The 20,637-nt window shown below is 41.4% G+C and overlaps 1 protein-coding gene across 1 annotated transcript in view; it reads left to right on the forward strand.

Moving 5' to 3' along the window:
* TTLL12 (tubulin tyrosine ligase like 12) overlaps positions 1-20,637 on the forward strand; it is a 32,192-nt gene continuing 11,555 nt past the window's right edge. Inside the window, exons 1-8 of the mRNA XM_030960644.1 lie at positions 1-172; positions 6,905-7,080; positions 9,050-9,248; positions 10,432-10,591; positions 11,185-11,318; positions 13,851-13,927; positions 17,968-18,084; positions 18,210-18,404. Of these exons, the coding sequence (XP_030816504.1) occupies positions 53-172; positions 6,905-7,080; positions 9,050-9,248; positions 10,432-10,591; positions 11,185-11,318; positions 13,851-13,927; positions 17,968-18,084; positions 18,210-18,404 (1,178 nt within the window). The 5' untranslated portion in view covers positions 1-52. The remainder of the gene's footprint in view (positions 173-6,904; positions 7,081-9,049; positions 9,249-10,431; positions 10,592-11,184; positions 11,319-13,850; positions 13,928-17,967; positions 18,085-18,209; positions 18,405-20,637) is intronic.

Raw genomic sequence — 20,637 nt, forward strand, 5'->3', positions numbered from 1 at the left:
CTCCCGCCTCCCCGCCCGCCCTCGGCCCCGCCCGGCGCGTTCCGGCCCGGCCATGGCGGGAGAGGGCGAGCAGGCTGTGGCGGCCTTCGTGGCCCTGCATGGGGCCGCGCTCCGCGCATCGGGGGTCCCCACGCAATACTGGGAGAGCCTGAGCCGCAAACTGCGCGGAGAGGTGGGTGAGCGGCGCTGGGGCGGCCCCGCACGGGAGAGCGGCGCTGAGGGAGCAGCCCCGGAGGGCAGCCCCGAGCCGGGGCAGAGCCGCGCTGAGGGAGCAGCCCCGAGGTGGGGCGAGCGGGAGCCGGGGAATGGCCGTGGAGAGCCGTGCCGAGGGCAGCCCCTGCAGCCCTGGGCGAAGAAGAGAGGGAGAGTCCCAGTGTTGATTAGCAGGGGACAGCGGGAAAGGCACGGCGCGGGTTGTGTTACCGAGACTACAGCTCGGGGCTGTAAAAGACGTCAGGTGTATTGTGCATATCTGATTTCGTCTTTTTGTTGTCGGCGTGAAGTTTGGAAGCATTTGGAAAGCCTCGTAACTAGAGATACAGTGCTGGAGAGAGGTGATGAATGGAAAAAACCACAGCACTCTACCAGCTTCAAAGAAAAAAGTTATTTCTGTCCCAGGCAAATGCAGGACAGTGTCCTCAATCCTTCAGCTTTTTATGCTAATGAGAGTTAAGAAAAAACAGCAACGGTAGTAGTGTTAGACTCAGGATGTTGTCATATCTTAATCCATTATGGTTTGCATTGGCTTTTGCCTGATTTTTAATTTTTTTTCCAGTTCACTTCCACAGAGATCTGCTGTGTGGTCAGTCACTTATAACTGTGCAGAGCTCAGCCGGCTCATCTCATGTGTGCATGAGTTACCTGGCTTGGGCAGTTTTCTTCAGGTGGAGCTGACCCCTGGCCCTGAACTGAAGGGAATGTGGAGGCACAGGCGCCCTGCAGGGTGGAGTATCCCTTTTCACCTTTGTAGCAACCATCTGCTTGCTTCCTGGAGGTTTGTGTTGAGAAAGGGAAGAGAAAGACAAGAAAATGAGTGATTGTAAACAGATTGTAAAGACACGGGTTGTATTTAGACTTTTTTTTTTGGGTTTGCACATCTGCAGCCCAGCCTCGGTGATGAGGAAAGCTGTCTTTGATTTGTGGGAGTAAAGGAACAAGGAGCTGAGGCGGGAAAGAGACGTAAGCCAAACCTTTCATCCAGAGAATTGAGAGTGCTCGAGGGAGACTGGAGGAGTTGACCTGGAGAAGAAGATATGAATGAGGTGAATTTCTAGTCCTGGGGAGAGAAAGAGATCTGGTAACTGGAGAAAGGAACTAGTGGTGGTTTGCTGGAAGGCAGGACAAGCAGTGAAGAAATGGGTGAGATGGGGTGAGAAGTTTGAACTGGTAGTATAGAATGGTAGAAAAGGTGAGAGAACTGCAGTTTAACGCCCATGTAGAGGTAAAGTGATTTGTAATTACCTTAGTGCTTCTTTTCCCCATCTGAGCTCCGAAGTAGGAACAGGAGAAAAGCATTGCAAGTCATGATATGAGTGTTTATAGCCAGGAAAGGTCTGATTATGTTCCTGCTGGTTTCAGTCTGTTGTGTGGTAGTGTTAATAACAGGAATATGTGTTTATTATAGAGAAGATTCTTGAAAATCTATACTATCTCAAGCATATACTATCTCAAGCATTGTGGAATTACACCCCCCTCAGTAAGTATTCATGCAAGGAACTTGGAGCAGGAACATTGTCACAGACATGTTTTATGAGAAATCCTTTCCTTAGGATTTTTTCTCCTGAGAAGCCAAGAGGCCTCAGAAACAAAATGTAAACAATGATTATCTGCTGCTGTGGAATGCAACAGGTGGATCTGTGATTGGTCTCATGTGGTTGTTTCTAATGAATAGCCAATCACAGTCCAGCTGTCTGGACTGTCTCGGTCAGTTACAAGCCTTTGTTATCATTCCTTTTCTATTCTTAGCTAGCCTTCTGATGAAATCCTTTCTTCTATTCTTTTAGTATAGTTTTAGTATAATATATATAATAAAATAATAAATCAAGCCTTCTGAAACATGGAGTCAACATTATCGTCTCTTCCCTCATCCTGGGACCCCTGGGAACACCACCACAGAATGTCTGCTGCTCTGCTTAGGTAGGAGGGTATGAGAAGGGATGTCCTGGAAGAGGATGGAACAGAAGGGAGCATAAAGAAAACCCAAAGTTGAGAGCTTTATGTTTCCACATGCCAGTGTGAAGCTGGAGGTAGCAAACTGAACCTGTGCTGTGACCTAATGCAGGCTTGAGATTTGTGACCTGTGGCTGAAATCCTTGCTTGTTAGCAGCTTTGCTGGGAGGGTGTAACACTGAGAAGGTAGGACAATAGAGCGAGGAGAGACCCCTGGTGCTGATGTTTTTACGGAGGCTGGGATGAGGAAAGGCAGAAGGAAGAAAGCACATGCCCTAAGGCAGCAGACTGCTCCTGCTGCTTCATTTTACTTGCAGTAGTGGCTAAGCAGGCTCTTCTATACTAAATGTCCCAGTGTGTGTGGAAAAAGAGACTTAATTATTTCAGTGAGCTTTGGAAGATAAAGCAAGCTGCTGAGAGTGCTTGTCTCTACTGCTGCAGCTTCTGGTTTTTGCCCAGAAGTAGGGCAAAAGGATATGGAGAAAATTGGGGTGTCCAGGAAAAGTTACTATGAGGAGTGCTGTGGACTGGGATAACCTCTTGAGGAGGTGGAGACAGAGTCACAGGATCTTACTTAGAACTGGACTATGCGGAGTGGCTTGAGGAGCAGCAGTAAAGAAACAAAAGGAGGTGAGGGGAAGGGGTGAAATGGTTTTGGGAATCTAGGTAATAAAGTATAACTCGGGGCAAAACCCCAGGGCAGTGTAGAACATAGGATGAGTTTCCTTGTGACATGTGTTAAATGGGAGGAATTTTTCCTTTGTCCTAACCTGCTGCACAGATTAAAACTTTCTAGCATAGAACTTGAAAAATGTGCATCTATAATACAGATAAAAATATCTCTTGCATCAATACCTCTAGAACCCAGCCCAAGCAGCTGTTATTCAACACTGTCACACGTATTTCAACATAGAGAGTGAATGCACCCTCCCTCCACTGTGTACACCAAAGCCTGTGAGAAGTGGAGGGTTTGGTTGGTTTTGGTTTGTTTTTTAATTTACCTTGGGATCTGCTGGAGCAGGTTTCCTTCTGAGAGCATTATGTAATTGGATTGCTCATTCAAAACATGGTGTAACTGCTAGATTGGTAAACATGCCTTTAGTTATTCGTTTTGCATTTAACATTCAGCATCTCTTGGGAGGAAATTATTTTTGTGTTTCTGCCAGAAACTTGAAAAATAAAATATATGCATGTGTAATCATTCATTATAAGTGCTGGAATTCTGTTTCTAGTGTAGTGGATGATTCTTATGCTCTTGGATGAACTGTATAGTATGTTTATAAGCCTGGAAAATACAGTGCCTGCATCTAATTTATTAATAATCTTTTCTTTTTCTATTCCAGCCGTACACTAAGTTATTTTGCAGGCTTCTCTGTATTGCAGGGAGATTTTTGTAGCCCTCAGATGCTGCTGGCAAAAGACTACTTGGAGTTTCATCCCAGTTAGAAATGGAGGCTCTCAATTAATTACTAGAAGGAATGCAGCATGATAATACTGCTAGATTTTATTTTCCAGAGCAGTGGAAGGCAGCCTGTTGCTCAGAGGTTACCTGTGGCCTTCAAAGCATTTTGCAGTGTGCCTTAAAAGAATTTGCTTGAGATGCCTGTGTGGTAATTGTCATGACATGTGCCTGCTTTGGTATCAAGTTCTCTGGTTCGCTGGGTTTGGTTAGGTTGGAACTCTACCTGAACATTAAGAGGGAGGGATTTTGCCCAAACATGTTTTGCTCACAAGCAGTTGTGCCACTGGAATGTGTTGGTACCTTTTTGCTGTCTAGAGGTTATTGGTTGCGCTGGTGGAATACTTAATGTGAGCTCTCCCTGTTCTGCTTCAAGCCAGAGATTGCTTTTCAGATTGGTGGTGTGATCTTATCCAGCTGATTTTTGCCTAAGGAGCTTACTTAAGATTCCCTTAATGGAGCTCCTGTGTTAATAGGTTCAGTGTGACAGCCTGGCTCAAAGGGAGGGAGGAAGAGAGGAGACACAAAACTGTCTGTGTATCCACTCTGACAACGAGGTGCTTCTGCCAAACTCATCAGTGAACTTCTGAACTGCTTGTATTATCAATTATGAGTTTAAAAAACAACAAAACCCTCACAAAAAGCCACTGATTAAGGTGGTCTTGAGCTGCTGCTGCTGTGAGAAGCGTGATTTACTTTGGGTGAGGAATACACATAGTTCACTTTTAGGTGGTTATAAATTCTCTAGAAGAAATTTTTCATTAAGCATAATTCTGTAAAGGTATTAAAAGTGGAGATTTTATGTTAAATGCAGCTGCTAAAGCCTCGTGTATCTGGTAATTTGTCAGAGGGAAAGACCAAAACTTTGGCTTAGGGCATTTGGAATCCCTTCATTTTTCAGTCTTGAGATGATATTTAGTACAAATAAAATAAAATAAAATATAAACGCAGCAGCTTCCCCTTAGTGTTGTGGAGGAACTCGATATTCATTGTGGGTTTTTGGTAAACGGGTGGAGCCTGTCCTGAGGGGAGGCTGAAGCTGAGTCAGCCACTGGCTGGCCTCCTGTCCCTCTCACAAACTCCTTAAGACAAAAGCCAAGTGTGGAAAACACACGCAGTGCCACGATGCAGCACATGCCAAGTGGCTCCCACTTACACTTCTCATTTTCTGATGACTCCCACTCACTTGTCTGTCGCTTCTTTGCTGGCTAATGAGGTTGTTGAGGATGGCCCTTGATCCAGGCAGGAGCCCTGAAGTGTCACTTCAGGGAAGAGTGGAACGTGTTTCCTGGCACGCTGCTTTTGCTGGCTGCCATGGGCTGGGATTAGCATTTGTGCCCTAAACCAGACCATGGAGCTCACCCAGCTGGGAGCCAATCTGACAAAAATTAGTTGTGAGCACAGGGAAGGGCTCTTCCTTTTGCTGGGACCTGCCTGCAGCTCCATGAATTTCCATAACTACAAATTTTCAAGGCAACCCTGCAGGGACTTTAAAAAGCATTGGAGACTACTATTAGAACAGCAAGAGGTTTTGATACTGCATACTACTGAGTAATGTTATCCTTTTCTAGCAACTGAAAACTAGAAATAAATTGGAACTGCTATTTTGATACCTGCTGAAGTGAAAGAAACTAAGTTTCTGATTTTTTTTTAATAGGGGTGGTTTTAATCTCTAATAAGTTTGTTTGGAGAGTAATTTTCTTCACCCTAAAAAGATGCATATGTATGTATTAGCCAACATACTGTTAGCATCTCCTTAGCATTTAGCTAAGAAGCTGTTAGCTAAGAACAGCTAATAGCTGTTAGCTATTGTTAGCATCTGGAAGGCATCCCTGCCTGTGGCTGCAGGGATGGAACCAAGATGATCTTTTAAGGGCCCTTCTAACCAAAGACATTCTTTGATTTTTTATCCAACATGGCCCCTTCCCCTTGGCTTCCACCATCCCAGAGGAAAATTCCATCCCGTGTTCCTCAGAAGGGAATTTCAGGTACTTCTCCACTTGGATCTGATCTGTGAACTGTGGCTTAAGATGAGAAGTAGCTGTTGTTGTCCTGCTGGCTTTCTCCCTGTAATGGTGGACACTCCCTCTTAGAGCTACTGTCTGCTTTTTCTAAGTGCCCTTTCTTCACAGTTGTGGAGTTGATTTCATCACCTTCCTGTTGAGGCTTAGCAAAAATAATTGTCCCATAGAAACACTCACCTGAAAAATGAAAGCTTGTTGCTGCCACTGGCATTTTACAGCTAAGAAGTTGCCAATATATAGAAGTAATGATTTTTAATGATGTGGCATTGCAGGCTGTGTGTTGAACCATTGCAGGTCTGGAGTGTTGAACCAGTAACTTGAGAGCTCACGCTTTAGACCTTTCTCCTTTCCTGCTACTTTTTAGTCATACTATATTGAGGCAAATGATCTGTCTGCCCATGCCTTGTTTATTAGATAGTATGTGAGTGATTCTAGCAAAATAATTCTCTCAAATAATTTCAACAGTCTTTGGAGGCTTTACCTATTTTTGTCTTCCTAAAAGCATATGTTCGTTTTAAAATGATGGAAGTTGTCAGCAGGGTCTTAGTTCTGCCAGATATGCAAGCCCACTGTTTGGGAAGGGAGCCCTGTATGGTGACTGCCCTCATTTCTGTATGTTCTAGATGGAGTTGTTGCATCCAGAGTAGGCAACAATGTAAACAAACCTCTTTCAGCACCTTAGTAGACATAAGTGTATGAAACTTAATTTTATATATAGCAGTATAAGGAATCTCCCAATTTACCTGGGGGTGAGTGAGCACTGATAGTTCCTTTAATAGGGAAAGAAGAGAGAGAGAAGCAGGCTGAGATTTCTTAACTGGTTCAGAACTCAATTGGGAAAAGCTCTTTTTCTTCAGGGACCTTAATGTACTTTAGTATGGTGGTGGAGCCTGGGTAACACTCGCTTTTGCAGGTCTTAAATTACTGATTTTAGCAAAGGTTGAGCAAGGGTATTCTGTTTTCAGCCTCTAAAATTCTTAATGAGGCATTAAGCTGATAGACAATCATTAGTAGACCTGCTGCTGCCAAAGAAACCAACAAAGCTTCCTGCCAATATTGACTAAAGAAACTTCCCAAACAAACAGCTCTGTTAAAATGTGAAAGAATAAATACTGTTTTTCATTCATCTCTTAAGTTAAAAATGCCATTTTTTATCAGATTACAAGGAAGAAATGTCTGCAGGTGTCTTATTGTGCATATCAGAGTTCTATCTTATCCAGTTGCATGATATTTTCTGCACTTTCCATCTCAGATATTTGATGCTGGTGACTACTTTGGAATAATGCAAGTAGAAGAGGTGGATGAGGAGGAAGAAGTTGATGAAGAAATGGAAGAAGAATTTAAAAAGAAACCAAATCCTGGAAATGGACCTTGTTTCAAAGTTATTGTAACAAATGAGAATGGACTTCAAGCCTCTAATCCCAATAGGTGAGTTGTGAAAATATTGTTCAGTCTTTGATTAGTGTGAAACCCCTAAAATAATAGTGACTTGCTTTGAGACTTGTTGGAACCTATTCAGAAATCCTCTTTTCCACCTCTAAGACATAGCTATGAAGCACCCCTTGCAAAGGGTACTGGGAGCACAAATATCTTAATGTGGTTCCTTTTTAAATCATGCAGGAAGATACTTAGAAGTTGGTTTTTAGTAAATTCAGAGAGAAAATAAGGAAAAGGCAACCTTGAGGTGATTTCTACAGAAATAAAGCAAACCTTTGTATCTGCAAGACTGTGTGCCAGTGGAAAAAAAAAGCTAAAGAAATACTTGTGATCTCCACAAACCTCATGCCAAGAAAGTACTCACAGTAATATTCTGTGGGCTTCCATTTCCTTCAGTTGGCTGAAATATAATTCAAGAGTGGTTGTGTGCATGTGTGTGGAATTGAATATATCAAATTACTGTTTTCTTGCTAACAATCAGCTTATCTGTCATGAATGTAAGACTAGGAGGCATGTATAAGACTAGTATAAAGTTGTGTAAGAAACAACTTTATATTATAGTACTGCTTTTTTGTGTTCTTACTGGTTTCAGACATAGAACAGGGTATTTGTCATACATTAATAAAAAGCAGTGAGGTGAAGTCATCTCTGCTGGAGATCGAAGTCCAGTTCTGCTCAGTTCTGTAAAACTTCTGTGAGACCATTCATACTTTTTAGATCTTTGCATCTTTGGTAAACATGCAAAACCTAAAAATTTAAATTAAGCTTGATGAGTAAAACCAACAAAGATTCATAGGTATGTGCCTTTATACCCCTGCCTTAACCTAAGTAATCACCTTTCTAAATCTGAGAATACACTTGAATTATCAAGTTCAAAACCAGCTCCTGTGATAATCTTGGGCTTCTCTGCAGCATTCAGGTGTTTGAATGTGGGAGCAGAACACCAACACACCTGTTTGCTAACATTTTGAAAGAGCTTGACCTTAGCATTCTCTGGAGTCTTTAATTTTAAAATTAAGTGTGGTTTCATGTGTGTGTGAAATCTGGGATACAATAATTGTTCAACCATATTTGCCCTATGTGACAGCCAACATGTTTTTAGCTTTCTGCAATATAGGTGTTGTGGAGGGTATTTTGTGTGGTGTGGGGATTTTGCTAGCAAGTAGAATTCAGATTTTTCTCTCTAATTGTTCAGTCAGATGATATCACCAAAATGTGAAGAACCCTTCTGTTTGAAAAACTGTTTTTTTCTAAAAGTCATGCAGCCTAAGCAAGGGTTAAACTTGTCAAGGGAAGCTGTGCCAGATATGTATGGTTTTATTTTGGGTTAGATTGTAATTTTTTTAAGCAATGCAGTTTTTTCTAAAAATAATTTGGTGACACACCCCACCCCTACCCAAAGAAAAAAAAAACCAAAACAAATGGAAATGATTAAAACTTACTGCTCATTTTCTTTTAATAGCCTATACAGGCTTCAGATGATCAGACTTCTCCACCTGGCTTTACAGGTGACAGTAGATGTCACAAACCCTGTGGCTAACAAGGTCCTCAAGTAATTTTTCAAAACAGTGTATTGTTTTCCTGGTTAAGGCAAGAATGTCAGGTTGATGCAGTAGAGTTCATAGTGATAAAAAGGGAAGGCATTTGTGTTCTTGGCTTTTAAAGGGAATAAGCTCATAAACTGAGTGCCTGTTCTTTATCTGCTCCTCATTTTCATGGAAGTGCTCACTAATGCACCATAAGCTTTCTAGAGCAAAACCAGAGCGTAAATTACTGCTGGAAAGTTGCTCCTGCAATGCCACAGTGTGTGCTCAGGGAGTGACTTGGTGACTAAGAGCAGATTAGCTATCACACCATCTCCAGGGAAACGCAGCATTTGTTCAGAGCATGTGTCTGTGTGTGAGAGAGCCCTGGGTGTAACCCCAGCCCGGGGTGTGATGCCACCCCAACTCTCCTGCAGCGTGTTCCTCGTCGACCACGCCTGGACCTTCCGCGTGGAGCACGCGCGGCACCAGCTGCGCCACGTGCCCGGCCTGCTGCACAGGATGGCCAACCTCATGGGCATCCCCTTCCACGGAGAGATCCCCGACGAGGGCAGCATCGAGCACGTGCTGCAGGAAATGTGGAAGTACAGCCAGACCTACCAGCTCTCTCAAGGGGTAAGACTTTACGGGATGCTGAAAAATTTGGGGTGGGTATGTTCCAATACATGAATATTAGCAAGGATCCTTACAGGCATTCTTTCTCATTGGAAGGAGAGCAGATGCTGCTTTTAGCGTGTGTGGGTAAGACCACATCAGATTTGGTCACCCTACCCTCTGTAGTCCTTCAGCACTTTGCAAACACATCTTGAGCCTTCAAACACTTCAAGTGCACACATGCCATTTTTGAGGGAATACAGCCCTTGGGGTGCAGGTGAAAACCCTATTGGACCATTTGCATTGGAGCTTCAATGTTTTTTTGAGTCTTTGGAATTAAAGAGGAGAAAGATGAATTCTTTGGCCTCAGTCCTATGCGGAATGGGCAGGGCTAGCCCTGAGCAGTTAGAGCATGGTCAGACTGCCCCTATTAGCTCAGGGTCTTGAGATTGTTCTCTGGAGTGGTCATCTTTATCATTTAAGCTCAAATTTAACTCACAGTAGAATCAGGTCTGAAAAATCCCTGAGAAGGGGATTCAGTGTGACTTTTTCCTTAAATGAAAGGGAAATCTGAACAGTATCTCTGAGTCTTTCTATCCTATCTCTTTGTTTCTCAATTTGTCATGAATAGCTTGTAAGTGAAATGGAATTATCTGTATTACTACTTGAAAAGTGATTTTCCAGAAGACAATTCATCCTGTAGCTGAACTTGTCTTCTGTTCACTTTTCTAGGAAATATCTCAAGTCTACTCTCTCTGCTCCATTTCTGCCTCCATAAAAAGGCCACATTAGTGCTACCAAGCAGTTTAAAGTTTATTTTCTCATTCAGGATTTTTTCGTGACAAGTGTTGCAGGGAGGGGTGCTTGGACGATGCAGCCTCCACACTTGCAGCCAGCTGTTGTTGCAGGTGGCAGTGTTGCTATCCTTCACTCTTAAACTTCAGACACTTTTTAGCTGATTGATTCTTAGAGAAACTGAAGGAAAACTAATCCTACCAAGCAGCCTTCTGCTGGTTTAGCTGTCTTAAGCAGCTGGTTTGGTTCAGGGAAAGTGGGTCTGGTAGGCAATAGCAGTAGCACAAGAAAGAGGAGGCTGAAGCAGGAATCTGAGAAGTGGTGTAGGGGTGCTGCCAGTGCCTCTGTCTCATGGAGCTTTTCCTGCAGTCCATGTGTGCGAGATGTCCCCCTCTGTTTATTCACACAGACTGCAGAGGAAAAGGTTCCTGTCTGGTACATCATGGATGAATTTGGATCACGCATTCAGCATTCAGACGAGCCAAGTTTTGCAGCAGCACCTCTGTTTTATATGCCTCAACAAATTGCTTACACGGTTCTCTGGCCTTTGAGAGACCTTGAAACTGGTGGTGAGTGTGTGTCTGAAGAGCTGGGGTTTTCTTTAAAGCTTGCAATAGAAAATGGGCCAGTTCTTACAAAGTCATTGAACATTTCACAGTAGAACAAATGTTTCAAGACTAAAATGGCTGCATTCTTGTAACGCTGTCAAATATAAAAGTTCTCTCTGTCTAATATTTCTGTATTTTAGGATACAGACCTTTTAGCAGTCCAAAAATGTTGCTATTGTTTTATTGACAGAGAATTTAAATCTTGCATCACTACCTTAGTGAAACTGCAAATTCAGTCATCTGAGGGATTATAAAAAAAATCCCTTAAAATCTGTGTTTGTAGCTTTGAGTCAGAAAGCCAGGCTCTGAAAGTTGAGAAACACCAGGCCAATGATTTATTCCTGTAATCTTAATTAGGGGCCACCCTCTGCCTCAATCACATGGAGAAGATAAACATCCTAAATAATACTTCTTTTATCACGTTTCATTAATTATCTCTAATTTTTCATTTAAATAACAAAAGTTGTGGTGGTATTGACTGTGCAGCTGTCATTTGAAGATTTTCAGTGGGAAATGAAGGGCAGTTCCTAAAGGTTCTCCTGGTTTTGGTGCAGATGAAGTCACTCGTGATTACGCTCACGGGGAGACGGATCGCCTGATCAGGAAGTGTGTTTTGTTACCCTGGGTGCCTACTGAAGTGTTGGATGTCAGCTCTTCTACTCCAGAGCCACCAGATGAGCATTACCAGGTATGATTTTAACAGGTTAATTCCATATCTTATCTGTTTTAAGAAGAAACAGAGTCTAGAAAAGCATTGCAAGAATTCTGATTTTGCTTCTTTTTAAAGACTGATTCAAAGGACAGCCATTAAAATAAAAAAAAACAATTCAAAGCACAGTGAGACAAGAAATGTCTTATACATAATATGTAAGTCTTTAAATACTGGAGCAACATAAAGAAGTTTTAATATTTTATTGCTGTATTGCATGGCTATTTTTATAAGCACACTACAAGGTACTTCATATGAGGCATCCATCTTCCAGGTAGATGTTTGATACATTGCCTGTTAGGCTTATTGATTGAATTTGTTATTGTAGCATTGCTGTTCAGTCTTGAATTACAGAAGGATTTGTTTTATTATTTTAAGAGAAGTTTTAATTTTTCAGACTGGATTCTGGGCTATGTTGTGGTTTAGAATTAATAAATATTGGAGCAGAAACATTTTTAAGTTGATGGCACTCTTCTAAAGTACTGATTGAGTTTGTTTCCTTTCTAATAAACATTTGGGCTATTTTAAGGATGTGAAATGAATGTTTGGAATCTCCTTGTCATGAACAATGTCTACATGAGATTGACCTATTAGAAGAATGAGTAAACTGATACCTATGAGGATGCTGTACTGGCTACTAATAGCATTCAAAATACAGCTTCTAAACCTCAACCCTGTGTTTCTTTATGGTGGATGAGAGGCAGAAAATGCTCTATCCAGCTTGTTATAACAATATCCAGTCAGAAGTGAAGTTAACCTGCTTCTGCTAGGTAAAGTTGTACACTCATAATAGCTAGGCTGTCTTGTAACCTAAGGCAGATTGTTTGGTTGTGATTTTGCATTTTTGGAAGAGCTGTACTTTGCATTAACAGAGAAACAGCAATGCACCCAGAGTTTGTCTTATATGTATTCTCTTGGCAAAAGTTGCCTTGGTCTCAGAGAAGGCAACTTTTGCATGTTTTAATTCTGTTTTGGTATGATCGGGTCAAGTTAAGGAACTGTGTGGCAAATGAGTCCAGAATCCTCCTTTACCATTTTACCTTAAAAACATCTTTTCAAGGTAGCTTTTTTTTTAAACTGTCTCTACCACTCAGCTGTTGAGGGGAGATGAGAGCTCTACTGATGCTAGAACCAACCAACAGAGCTTTTGTTTACTGCTAGACATTCTAGAGTAAAAGAAAGTCTCAGCTAGTGACAAACCAGTGAGGAGTAGCTCAGGGCATGCCACATCCCTGTACACCAAAGGTGACACAGCTAGAAAGAGATACAGCTAGATACAGCTAGAAAGGTGATACAGCTAGAAAGAGATACCATGTTGCTGACAGTTCTCATTGTATGTAAAATAGTGAGAGAGTTATCACAGTGACATTTTGGCTTAACTTTTTGATACCTGTTTTTTATTGTGTTATCTAATTCTGGTTTCCAACACAGACCACAAAGGCTGTAACTTAGATGATACTGTGGGTGGTGATGGGGCACTGATTGCAGAAACCAGTGTCAGGGGAGGCAGCTTCTAATGAAATGTCTGGGATGGAGGAGGTATCTCATGGGACTAGGGAGATTTCAACAGCTGCCTGGGTTTGAGCTGCAAAAAACACAGTAATGCATCCTCTGGTACTGTTCTGAGAATTGTAATCTTCTCACCTTAAAAGTACAGGCTCCTTTATTTTTCTGGAGGGACTGCAACCATTCTTTTGTATTTGTTCCTGCCCAGTCTGTTTCAGAAGGTGATGTCTAAGATCTTTGATTACCGTTGTGGTTTTGTTTGTCTTTCCACTTATGCAGGATTTTATTGCTATACCAACCTTAAGGGTAAGGAGGTGCATATGTGGCTGGACACTGCAATTTATGACAGTCTGGATCAGCTGGAATTCAAAGAACTGTTGCAGAGCAGCAGCTGCTTTTCTTTCTCAAGATGTACTTCTCCTGTCCCAGAGTTTCTGAGAGCTGCTTCCTTTTGCAGGGCATCAGCAGGGATGCAGAAGTGTATTTCCTTTTAGCAGTCAGAGGGGGGCTGTACAGGATGGAGAGAGACATTGCAGGCATGGTTACTGCTGAAGACTGCAAAACCGTTTTGCTCATTTTCACAGGAGCAGAATTGGCTTCCAACATCCTATAATTTTTTTTAGTCATCTGTAACAAAGTATCACAACTAAGTGGTCAGTCTTCCACTTTGTTGGAAATACAACAACTTTGTCTTCTATTGCATATGGTTGGCTGTGATTTGAGGATTTTTTTTTCATGTTTAGGAGACAAGAATTTCTCAGAGTCATTCAGCAGTGTTGATGTGCCCTGGTCTTGAAGCCTTATTTCTTATTCCTTTTTACTGTTAGGATTTCCTTCTGCCTCTGTTCTTGTACTGATTTTTTTTTTCCTGAACAACATAGTACACAACGTAATGGAATTGTAACTTTGCTGAAATTCACTTGCACTAAAGAGAATGGAGTAAGACATGCAATGGACTCTTTCATTCTGCCTAGAATTAACTTTTTGTGGTTTTCTGTTTTCTAGGCAATTTTAGCAGAAAACAAGGAAAAACTTCCTGTAGCGATAAATCCACCAGTTTATGCCAAAGACAAAGTTTTCAAGTACGTATCCACAAACAAAATGTTTTCTTACCACGATTATGTGCAGTAATTGCAGTGTGTTCAGGCTGAGCAGCCTTTTCCATCTTTGAACAACAGAGGCAAGTTAAAGGTGGGTTTATGTGGAGCTACTTGCCTAAAATTCTGACTTACTAGTTACTGCTCTTGGATTTATTCTTCAAAGTGAACAAATTGTCGCTTACATTATTTCTAAAAAAAAAAAAACTTAGTTTGGTTTTTTGTTTCTTTTTTTTAGTAAGTGCCACCTTCTGGGTGAAAGAAAAGTTGTGTCATGTTTTAACACTAAGTTACACAAGTTAAGTTGTTTTCACTAAGAATGATTTAAGGTGTAGAAGAGACACTGAAGAGTTGTCTTCTGCATTATAGCATGTATGTCCGTATGGGTTGCTCTGTGCTGTGTGAATATAACAGACTATTCCCCTTGTTCAGATGGCATTACCAAACAGGAATCCTGTAAAAACTTGGGATGTTTTAAATTGGACATGTGTTTACTACAAAAATGAGCTGTATGCTGTGAAACCTTTTCCGAAGAAAGCTGGAAGAATATTGCAAAGATAAGGGATTTTTTTGAGCAAAACCAGTGGTGCTGCATGGCCAGGCTGCCTTGTTACTGGTTTTATTCCAGAAGAGCAAACCATTGCTTAGCATGTGCTGTGAGTTGAACTCTGGAGTGTTTGTGGTCTGACACTGGGATCACAGTTCTTGCTTGAAACTATTTGCTTAAATGGTAAATTTGCACTAAAATGTATTTGGTAGTGTACTCACACACCAGCTTCTTGTGTTGATTTGTTACTCCCTAGATGAAGTTTACTTGAGAAGAACTACTGAGAATCAGAAGTCACTTCTTGTGGAGAGACATTTGTTAACTTGCCCAGTAGTAGTCAAGGTTTCATTTGTAGTTGAAATCTCTGGTTGCATGACTGTGAGGATAAGCAAAAGCTGATACTTTTCATCTGATGTACTCAGATACAGGAGTCAAAGGCAGATGCATTCTGATAGAGGCAGAAAGCAAGACTTAGGGTGTTGGGAAACACTGACATATTTTTCACTACTTACCTCTTTAGTTTGTATCGTACATTTCAAATGAATGGCACTCACATTAGGCAGAGAAGGAGGGGGAAGCACATGAAATTCTTCTTGCTTCTCTTCTAAGAAATTTAATCCATACCCAGTCAACGTACTCTTAAAGGCTTCCCTCCCTTTTCCTTTATCTTGTCCATATCTGGACAAAAGGCTGTAAGGTCTTTCTCGTGCTCTGAATTTTGTGTACTAATGTTCCTCCACAGGTAGAGCAGCATCTCAGAGTCCAGATGACTGAGTGGGAGCTGCAGCCTTCCAGTGCTCTTGGCTTTCTCTAAAGGTTTTAGGGCTGTCACGCTGGGCAGACAGATGGGAACATGTGGAGCTGGGTAGATGGGTGTAACCTGTTAATAATGTTTGTGCTCTCCTTTGTGGATTGCTGCTGCTTTAGGGGATTCAGAAGAAATTCAAGTTGCAAAGTTTAGAACCTGGAACAAACTCTTAGTCATCTGTATCCAAGCAGAGTTAAGACAGAGAGTGGAAGATCAAATAAATGTTTAACCTGAGCCCTGAAAAGCAGGGGAGTGAGTACAAGTAGTTTGATACAGCAAATTTATATGTTTAATTAGGTCTTGTAGCATAGTAACTGCTGCCCTAGGGAGATTGTTCTATCCAGCTGTGCTCATTGCTGAATGGAAAAAAAGAATCAAAGAACTAAATGCTTCAAAGACAGATTCATTAGGGAAAGTCTTTCCAGTTGGTGTTGGGCTTGATCATCTCTGTTTCTTTTGATCTTCTCTTTCATGTTTCTTTTCCGCTACATCAGTTACTGTTTTAAAATGTCCAAAGAGCTGTTGTGAGGCAGCTCTTTTTTTTTGTTGGTCTTGTCAGCTCTGTGCTGTGGGAGTTGATTCTCATAACTGTTTCTTAGCTCTAAATATTTTGAGTTTAAAGTTAAGTAACATCTAAACATATTTATCTTACTTGTATCACTTCACTGAATGTCATCTTTAATCCCAGAGTTCATAGCATCCCTGCCAGGACTTCAGTGAGACCAGGGGGAAAAATGCATCATTTGGGAGGCATGGTTAGCTGGCTTCATTGGTTCAGTGTGTCACTGATACTGGACTGAAAGGTCCAAAATAGCTTGGCTGATAATACAGGATTGCAGTGGAGGTGTTCTGCCCTCTGCCAAAGCCAGAATGGGACTTGGTGCATTCCTTACCTCTCTGTATCTTTTGTGGCATTATCAGTGTATTACCTTAGAAAAAATGAAATGGCCTTATTTCCTCTCTAATCTTAACCTCCCTCATCTTATTGCAATGATGTTCTTGCACTTAAAGCTAAATTGAGCTCCCCTATTTCTTTTGTGCTGCATTTTAAGCAAGTCTTCAAATATGTAATCCTGAGTGCTCTGGGACTGGATCTTTGCAGGATGGTGACTTGTAGGGTGTGTTTGTAAAGAACCAGTTCGGGATTTTCTGAACAACTTCAATTGTGCTGCATGTGTTCTTTCTTGCTTATTTGTGTGGAGGTTTTGGGTGCTTCAGGACTTTGTTACAGCATTATATAATTGGCCTTTTATCTTTAGGTCACCACTTTGATTTCCTCTTGGCTCCAGCAGGGACTAACAGTTGCTCCAAACCAGTGGATGTTTAGGGGAGCTTGTGGTTTGGCAGCACTTGTAGTGGATCCAGTACATTTGGTATTACACTTTCCCCTTGTGTGCAGACTTACAAGGAGAAGCCAAGAAGCCACAAATTGCAGGAAGAAATGCTAGTGGGACTCTAATGGAAATACTAATTTTGTTCTATTGGAACAGTGAGGAAGGACTGGTGGCTTCTTTCAACAGGCTGATTCCCTTCATCCAGAGTGAAGTCAGCTCTCTCAGTTATAGGCTTCAGCATAAATAGTATAAATATTGTAATGTCTCACACATGGAGCTATGCAAAGCACCTGACATACTTTGCTTTTTAAAGATTTTATTTCCCCCTGTGACTGGTCTATTTCTGCAGTTCATCTTTTTAGAGAAGCGTCTCTCAGGGGAATATATTTTCCAACTGGTTAGTAGTGGAGGAGGAGAGGAAAGTTCTACAACTGGTAAGAATAGATCTGGAGAGAAGGAAGAATAGAGTAGTTTCTCATGGAAAAAATTAGTGGTTTTTTATTCTGTTTAAATGTTTCCTTACCATGAGAATTATATAAAAAACAGTCTTGCTTTTTGAGTTAACATGCTGAATTCTGAATTATGTGGCCTCACTTAAAGCTATAAAGTCATCAAAATAGCCATTATTTCTATCTGCTTATTTTAGCATCCAAGTCACTGGCTTTGTGTGAGAGGGAAATTCCCTAAGATACACAACAATTTACCTCATTCTTGGTTACATTCTGAAATGTGTGTCAGGTTTGGGTTGGTGTTTTGTGTGATTTTAAATGGGGTTGAGAGGGAATTTGTATCAAGCCTCAAAATTTTCTGTATTCCCAGCATATACCTAATGTACCTAATTTCATGTGCTTGGGTTATTTATAGTTCTGAACAAGCAAAAATAATCTTCTGAAGCTACAGAATTAAGCTGACAAGATTTCCTATGACTTTCTTTCATGTGGATGAGAGCAAGTTGATTTTTCGAGCTCTTTCAGGAGTGCAGGCATTCACAAGGCCACTCTCATTTCTGGATATTTCATGTAGAACAGTGAATTCATGTTACTGCTTCTGTGTCAGGGATTTAGTCATCATCTTCTGAACTGTTATTTTTATGAAGCTGTCAGAGCTAAACTACCTTTGATATTACTATCTCAAAATAGATAATTTTTAGGTAATCTCTCACAAGGTTTTTATCTATCCCACTTCAATTTAAGTTGTTTTTGTGAATCAAGAAGAGATTGTCACAGAGAGTGTATACAGGAAAAACATAAAAGTTTTTTTTCTATTCAAGCATTAGTTGATCAGTTTCAGGAACTAAACTGACATTTTTCTTCTTTTGTGTGCTTCTTTCTTCTAGGGTTTTCACAGACATTCCTCAAGTTCTCAACAACCTGACACATCCCCGTTTTGTATTCACAGACAACGAGGGAGAGGCAGACATCCTCTACAACTTCTCACACTTCAAAGATTATAGGTTAATTAATTATAGGATTCATTATTCCCCTGATAATACTTTGTAAATTTCTTTGCTATAAAAACCTGTGTTCCCAAAGGCCTCCCCAGCCTTCCCCCTTCACCAAGCACGTGTTTGCATTGTAGGAAGCTAAGTGAGGAGAGGCCTGAGGTAATGGTGAATCAGTTCCCATGTGAGAACCTCCTGACTGTCAAAGACTGCCTGGCATCCATTGCTAGACGAGCTGGAGGACCAGATGGGCCCAGGTGGTTGCCTCGGACTTTTAACCTCAAGACAGAATTGCCTCAGTTCATCAGCTGCTTCCAGCAACGTGACAGAAGGTGACTTGTGTTTCCTTTTCCTTAGGTTTTGTCCTGTCTTGATCTCACTTTCCTCAGAGACCAGGAGCCCACATTTTGGTCTTGGCAGCCATTGCACTACCATGATTGAGCTCTTGCTGCATTTATATTCAAGTGAATTTTACCTGAAAAGTGGAGGCTTTTTAGGTTTTTATTTTAGGTAAAAGTAATTAAGCAGTGCAGTTTGAAACCCAGAAACTTTGCTGTGATTTGAATACATAGTTGAAATCCTTTGCTCTTTTCCTAGTCAGGATCTTGCCTCTTGTATTTAACAGATATACAGAGCCTCAAAATGTGTTTGCAACAAATGTGGGTTTTTATTTCAAGGGCACAGTAGCAGTTGTTCTTGCACTTAAGCTGGAATGGAAAATGTTTAAAGTACTTGGGTTCTGTAAGGTTATGAAAGTAAAATTAGTGTTAGACTGAAGCAGTTGTGGAGCTTTAGGGTTTTAAATCCACACTTCTGCTGCTGCAGCTCCCTTGGGTGGAAATTATGATTTCTCTTCTTGTGAGAGAGAAAGAGAGCATTAGCTACTGCTTTTCTGTCTGGCATGGAGTACTCTGGTTGAAAGGTTGCTGCTTTGGTGATGCCTGTTTATTATGGTGACACCTGCCAGGTGTTTCATTTGGCCATTATTTGCTATACATAATGTCTTTATGGACTGGCATTGACCAGGAGAGAGCACACCTGCCACATGTCCCTCGTGTGTGGTGATTTAATTCCTTTTCAGTATCAAGGACTGACAGTGCATGCAGTGTGCATGTAAGCTTAATGGGAAGGAGGTGGTAGGAATTTTCAAACAAAACAGAAGTTAAATGCTAGCTTTAGCTCACTTTATGATACTTTAATAGTTTGAGGAAAGGGCATCAAGCATCACCCTGTCCTGACTTGAAAAGATAGGTGGAAAGACCAGCATATTGCTGGATTTTCTCAAGGATATCTCAAAGAATTTTGCCCCAGGAGGTGTCTGGGGGTTAGAAAGTGAGACAATGGTGGTGTGGTTTTATTTTCCTGTAGTGTGAGCTGCTGATAAACTGTGTGGTTTTTTTTCCCAATGAGATGAGTTCTGATGTCATTTAATGTGAATCATTTTGAGGTGTCAGTTGGGACCAACTTGGAAAATTGCACACTATCCTGCCAGAGTGTTCTCAGGCTCCTGGCAGAACAATTTCACACTGTGACTTGCTTGTGCATGTTCATGATGATGCTGTTGATGGGATGATTTCCCCTTTTGACTCACCTTTGGAGTCAGATGCAGTAGAAGGAGATAAACAGTGAGACAGAGTTAGGCCCTAACTAAAAGAAAAAATTGTGAAAGGTACCACTGCCTTTTCTCTCCCTTATTCCTAAGACCTACTCCTCCCAGCTGTCAGCAGAAGTCTTAATTCTTGCAGTGTAGCCCACAGCTTTATAAAGTATTTTTTCAGGAGAAGACATTGTCTTGGTTTGGAAAGACAGGAGTCTGCTAAGGAAGGCAGGAGCCTCCCTTGAAATTGAGAATGTAAACCCTTCCCGACACCTCCGAATTGCTACAATTTTAAATTAAGGGGCTCTCAGGCAAAGATATGGGAGCAGGCAATAACAGTTCTTTAATAGGGAAGAAATAAAAAGAATAAAATAAACAATACAGTCCACTGGAACAACACTGACAGAGTCAGAAACCCAACCTGACACCCTGTTGGTCAGGGTGTTGGTGGCAGTCCGATTGAAAATGTGGCTGCAGTCCTCTGAAGTATCAGGTGTGGTTCTGTTGGAGCAAGGGGGTTCTGTAGAGAAGGATGTAGTCTTCTTCTGAAGATCCAGGAGGAAAAGGTAGCTGCTGTTCCTCTGGGGAATCTCGTGGAGAAATAAACTGAAACTGCCATTTCAGAATCTCGGAGTATATGGGGTAGCAGTGCTTGGCTCCTCCTTCTGGGCGGAGCGTCTCACAATGGGATGTTATAGTTCTTATCTGTCATGCACCGATATTCAATAGTCTGTTATCAGCGGAGGTCCCCTCCCGAGGAAGGTGTGAATGTGGTCATTCAAAGAGAGAGATAAGGCAAACTGCTCACTTGACAAGGTAATCAGCCATACAGATGGTAATGGAAAACATCTTGCATGCAATCTTCAACATTATCTACCCCTTTTCCTATTTCTATCTGTATCACAAAAAAAAAAAAAAACCAAAAACAAAAACTCAAAACCCAAACCTTACACACAGTCTTCACTTAA

The sequence above is a fragment of the Camarhynchus parvulus genome, chromosome 1A (assembly GCF_901933205.1).
Source record: "Camarhynchus parvulus chromosome 1A, STF_HiC, whole genome shotgun sequence".
Taxonomy (NCBI): Eukaryota; Metazoa; Chordata; class Aves; order Passeriformes; family Thraupidae; genus Camarhynchus; species Camarhynchus parvulus.